Here is a 6,148-nt window from a genome sequence, read left to right on the forward strand (position 1 = left end):
CCCAAATACAGTTCTTTCCTTGAAAACAAACCACCACGCTCTCTAGTTGTGCTTGGAAAAACAAACACTGCCTGCTAGAAAGTCTAAACAATCATCAGAAATAACAGTTTGAAGAGAATAATGTCCTAAACTTGGATTGGCTATTTTTATTGTCCTTTTTATTACAAACATAAAGTTCTCCTACATGCACAAGTATATACTCGAGAACTGATACTTGACAAATCTTACCTTTGAGCTCTGTGCAAATGGTTAAGGGTGTGGCATGTAAAATTACATGTATAAGTACATCTTGAAATGTTTGTGGTGGTCTCATTTTTGCAGTTCACGCAGTGACCTCTTACTGCAAAATCATGACAGAAATATGCAAACATGGATGATGCCAATATGTGTTCTGTACATGTACTTTTACTATAGTACAGAATTGTTTCAACTGCAAAATTCAAAGTCATGTACCGGGAAAACATCCTTTTTCCCTCCTACATATGCATGTACCCTGAAACCACTGTGCACAAATTGAATTCATTTACAGTTCTCATAATAACAAAAGCAACTTTCCCCTCCGGTAGAACTGGCAGTGGGAGGTGGGAGCTGTAGCCATCTTCCTGGCGTGGATGGACCTCATCCTCTTCATCCGCAAGTTCCCGCGGTTTGGTATCTACGTGGTGATGTTCACGGACATCCTCACCACCTTCCTGAAGTTCGCCGTGGTTCTCTTACTCTTCGTGGTGGCGTTTGGGCTGTGCTTCTATGCACTGATCTCCAATCAGGTGAAGATACTTTTTTGTACATGTACACTTCAATTTAACCTTAGGCCACACCAGGTTAATTTGTTGTTTCTCGGATTTGCCCTGTCCATTTTTTTCTGACTTGCAAAAAAAAACAGCCTGGTATGTTGACTTATCGTAACATTTCTGGCTATCACAGGGTGCCTTGGCCTGTTTTTTTTTTTATTTCACCCTGTTGCTTCATATTTTTTCTGAAAAAATCCGAGAACCAACAAATTAAATTGGAGTGGCCTTAGCAATGCTTAAGTGGAACTTGAGATGGCAAATGTTGGGAATGTGGTGTATCATTCTGCAAGTTTTTTTTTCATGAAATTTTTCAGAAAAATAATACATGTATTAAACAGTCATGGAAATTTGTATGTCAAACTGAAAATATCTTGTACTGTAACTCGCTTTATGTTTGCGGCAGTAAAAGTTCACAGTCTGAGAAAAATGGACTTGTTTGCAGAACTGTATGTTCACGGTGGCGTCAGATGCTGAAAAAAGAAAGTCGGCAAATTATTTGTTCACGGTACAGAAGTGAACATGAAAACCGCAAACATAAATTAAAGTACAATGAAAAAAATCTTAGATCACAGTATTTTAATCTCTTTTCTTCCCACACATCGCCACAGTTTTCATTCCGAACCGTGGAAGTCTCCCTTGTGAAGATTTTAGTCATGATGATCGGAGAGTTTGACTTCGACTCAATCTTCCACACCTTCGAAGACAAAGGAGATGCAGCCGAGTACGCAGACCAACTGTTCTACGGTCCCGTCACCTACATCATCTTTGTGGTGTTTGTCATCATTGGTTCAATCATCATCATGAATCTCTTGGTAAGTCTGTCTGTCTGTAAAATTTAGTTTTAAGTTGATCTTCAAGAGCTTCCTGTTATCCCAACATTGGCTGTTAACTGAAAATCATTCGGATTCTTCTTGTAAGTCTTATGTTAACATCTTTTCCATGTCACAAACAATTTTTTCAAAGGTTTCCTTTAGTACCTTTAAGCTTAATAAGCTTTTAAGCTTAATAAGTTTTAAGCTTAATACAATGTAAGTTCCTTCCTGCACCAGTGGTGCATACATGTATGTTGGCGGCTTGGCGCCCATCTCCATTTCTGTAGCCCTTGGTCCACAAAGTTGTGCAGACTCAGTCTCTACAGCAGGGCGCTAGTCTGCTGGTAGTGGTGTGTGTTTAACTCCCATACTCTTTCTCAAATGCTAAGCAGAGAAAGCAGTAAGTACCATTTTTAAAGTCTATGACTTGGTCAGTCATCAAACTTACGACCTACCAAATGCAAGGTGAATACTCTTGGCCATTGCAACAGTCATACCTCAGTACCCTTGGAATGAGTTAATAAAAAAAGGGAAGTCAGTATCATAAGCTGGAGGAAGAAACTTTGAGAAGTAAAATGTTGACTTTTTCTCCGTACAGGTTGGTCTGGCTGTAGATGACATCAAAGGGGTACAGGAGGAGGCAGTGTTGGAAAGACTGGCCATGCAGGTCTGTGGAGAAACCTAAGTTTATTTGTTTGTTTGATCCATTCATGAAAGCTCAAATCGGCATGCAAGCCACTTTTTATCAAGATCATGAGGGAAGAGGTTAGGGTCAGAAAATCAACAACTTGAAGATAAAGTTTACATCATTCAAAGTCCTACAAAAACATTATACATTTTTTTAGTAATACATGGTATGAAATACACATTACACAGGAGTGAGATCTGGTTCTTACCCATTTGTTTCAGTCATTCCTCATTTCTAACAGTTACTTTAGGAGTCTTTTGTTTTGTAACAGTTGTGTATTTGTTAGTAATTTTCACATCAACAAATTAAAATCAACTACATGATCTTTTTAATCTTTTTTTGGCTTAGGGTTAATATTAATTCACAAGTTGATAAATTTTCTGTATCTGTATCTGTATCTGTATAGCCGGTATAACCGCCTTTCGGCGTAACACACCAGCTTCGCAGGCACGCGGCGCGGCGGCAGCTGGCTATATTACACCGATCGACTTGTTACACCTAACCCTTGAACTTCTAGCTCTAGACATTGTTTAAAGCTATCTATTGACAGTGCCCCTACTGTACTTGGTGACAGTGAGTTCCACTCTGCGATAGTTCTAGGAAAGAATGAATTCTTGAACACCTCAACCCTTGGTTGATAACTCTGGTACTTGAATGCGTGGCTATTTCTTGTTCTCTTCTGGGCTGGTATTAGGTATTTAGTAGTTGGGACATCCACCAGTTAATTAGTCATTTTGTACATCATGCATAGTCTAGACATCTTTCTTCTGTCTTTAAGTGAGGTCCACTGTAGGTTTCTTTTCATTTCCGTGACACTAGCACCTCTTACATAGTTGTTCATACAGAATCTTGCAGCTTGATTCTGTACCCTTTCCAATTTGTCTTTGTCTTTCTTTGTATATGGATCCCATACTGTCGCAGCGTATTCTAGGTTCGGTCTTACAAGTGACGTGTATGCAAGTGATTTTACTCTAGTTGGACATGCCCACAGATTACGTTTAATCACTCCCAATGTCTGTTTCGCCTTAGTTGTGATATTATTAACATGTGCACCCCACTTCAGTCCGCTTGTCAGCGTGACGCCCAGATACGGATGGATTTTGTGGTTGCTAAAGCCTGACCACAAAACTGGTAGCTAGTTGCATGTGGTGTTCGTTTGTTTGTTATGTGCATAATGTAGCATTTTTCGGGATTAAACTGCATGAGCCATTTGCTTTGCCATTCTTCCAGGGTGTTCAGGTCTTTTTGGAGAAGTTGTGAGTCGGTCTGTGTAGAAAGCTCTACATACAATAGACAGTCATCGGCAAATAACCTCACATTTGAGTCAAGCTGATCTGGTAGGTCATTTATATACAAGAGAAAGAGCAATGGCCCCAGGACGGTTCCTTGAGGGACCCCAGACGCTACTTTAACTGGAGCCGACGCCTTCCCTTCAACCACTACTGTTTGCTCCCTGTTGGTCAGGAAAGCCTTTAACCAATTCAGCGTAGGGCCTTAGATTCCATAATACTCCAGTTTTGAGATGAGCCTGCCATGGGGGACTTTATCAAAGGCTTTAGTGAAATCAAGTATTGCTAAATCTACCTGCCGTTTACTGTTTAGTGCGCCAGCTATGTCATGGACTGTTAGTATAAGCTGTGTTTCTGTGGATCGTTTGGCTCTGAATCCATGCTGGTAATCCGTTAATATACTGTAACTTTCTAGGTGCTTCATGATTTGGCTATGGATGATATGTTCAAGTAGTTTGCAGGATATGCAGGTCAGTGAAACAGGTCTGTAGTTGCTGGGGACCGCTCTATCTCCTTTTTTAAAGATGGCGCATATATTTGCATCCCTCCAATCTTTAGGGATTTCTGCAGTGTTTAGCGAGTGTTGGAAAATATTGGTTAGAACAGGCGCGATTTCACTAGCTGTCAACTTGAGGAACCACGGTGGTATTTGGTCTGGTCCGGATGCTTTAGAGGGATTGAGACCTTGAAGCATTTTTTCGACACCATCAGTAGAAACTACTATATGTTCCATTGGAGGAGTACAATTTTAAATGCTGGTTGCCAAAATTTCCAACCATACATTTGTAAGTTAATTAATTGTAGTAAGTTTGACTTTAGGAAAAAAATGTGACCAAAACATTCACATTCCCCAGATATCCTTCATGTCCTTAAAGAGTATCGGTTGAATCATGAAGAAAAATAATGTAATGTAAAACAATACAACACCATAACTTCTTACCCAGGTGGACTTAACCTTGGACGTGGAACAGAACCTTCCGGAGTTTATCCGTAAGAGGTTTGTGAGAAAGTTGGAGACGATGAAGCCTAACGCCATCCACACCAGCGCCCTGAAGGCCTGGCTGTTCTCTGACAGTGCCACGTCTGCACAAGCCATCGCAAAGGCACTCAACCCAGAGAAGGTACATTTACAGGCATAGATTGACTAGAGTTATCATTATGATAGCAGTTCATCTGTGTTGGTAGTAAGGCCACACCAATCTAATTTTTTGGTTAACAGATTCACCCACTTCATTTTTTTCTGATTTGCAAAAAAAAAAATTGAGAATCAACTGCAAAATACTCATATTTTGCCCTGAACAGTTGAAAACAGTCCTTTTCTTCCTAGTTGTTACAGTTATTCCATCTTTCAATGCAGTGGTATCATGAAAAGTTCAAAATTCATTGTTTAAATTTTGAACCAGCCTGGTGTGTTGACTTCATGGCTCCTATCGTACCATTTTGGGCCATAATAGGATGCATGCCTAGGCCTGTTTTTATTTTTTTTCGCCCGCCCGCTCCATTATTTTTCTAGAAAAATCTGTTAACCAAGAAATTAAATTGGTGTTGCCTAATCATATGTTATATGTATCATGTGTACTATGTGACTGTACATTGTAAACCCTGCTTCAATTAGCGCTATAAAAAAAGGCTGCAATTATACGGGTAATGTTTGACCAATATACCATTTATTGATCAGAAGTAACGTTCTTGTTTCTGTTTTCAGACTGAGATAGAGAAACTTCAGGAGCAGCAGGAGGATCTGATGGAGGTTGTGAACGAGCTGCGCTACCGCGTCAAGAACATGAAGTACCAGAATGACCGGCTAGAGGAGCTACTGGTCGCACTGGTGGACCAGGCAGGGCTCCAGGTGGACGAGGAAGACAAGGTGAAATAAACAAACAAACAAACAGGACTGGTCAGGCATGGGTTTTAAGGTGCTGTGGTGTTCAACACAGGAAGACAACAACTACAGCTTGGGTGTATTATAGATAGAAATTTTGTAAGCACACAGAAACAATTTAAATTTTGGTTTTTGGATGTTTTTAGAAAAGGATTATTCCTTTCAAAAGATATGAAGAGACAGGGCGAAGAAAAAACAGGCCGCAAAAGCTTAGGTGGTGTGGTGCTCAACACAGGAAGACAACAACTACAGCTTTGGTGTATTCTAGTCATTGTCATTAAACTTTTGTAAGGCCACAGAAACAATTTAATTTGTTGGTTTTGAGATATTTTCAGAAAAAAATATATCGTGAGAGGGCATAGAAAAAACGGGCCCCAAAAGCTATGTTAGGAGCCATGAAGTCAACATATACCAGCATGGTTTGTAATTCAAACAGTAAATTTTGAACTTTTAATCAAAACCACTGCATTGACAGATGGAAAAATTGCAACAACTAGTAGGAAGACAAGGACTTAAACATGTATTTCCAAAATAGCATCTTGGAGCTGATTCAGAACCTGAATATCTATGGGTTCTTTGGAAAGCAGAAAAAAATGCAGCGGCAAATCCGAGAACCAATTGACATGTGTGGCCTAAAAGAACATTTTATTTTGAGATGGCAAAACTGAAACGTTTGGTGCTAAACC

At 39.8% G+C, this 6,148-nt stretch overlaps 1 protein-coding gene across 1 annotated transcript in view; it reads left to right on the forward strand.

The window, feature by feature from the left end:
- The window catches only part of LOC109464719 (transient receptor potential cation channel subfamily A member 1 homolog), a 33,384-nt gene extending 27,928 nt beyond the window's left edge, over positions 1–5,456 (forward strand). The window contains exons 19-23 of the mRNA XM_019761784.1: positions 567–767; positions 1,400–1,603; positions 2,202–2,270; positions 4,525–4,701; positions 5,286–5,456. Of these exons, the coding sequence (XP_019617343.1) occupies positions 567–767; positions 1,400–1,603; positions 2,202–2,270; positions 4,525–4,701; positions 5,286–5,456 (822 nt within the window). The remainder of the gene's footprint in view (positions 1–566; positions 768–1,399; positions 1,604–2,201; positions 2,271–4,524; positions 4,702–5,285) is intronic.
- The last annotated feature ends 692 nt before the right edge of the window (positions 5,457–6,148 follow it).

Source organism: Branchiostoma belcheri, unplaced genomic scaffold, assembly GCF_001625305.1.
Source record: "Branchiostoma belcheri isolate BF01 breed outbred unplaced genomic scaffold, Haploidv18h27 scaffold14, whole genome shotgun sequence".
Lineage (NCBI taxonomy): Eukaryota > Metazoa > Chordata > Leptocardii > Amphioxiformes > Branchiostomatidae > Branchiostoma > Branchiostoma belcheri.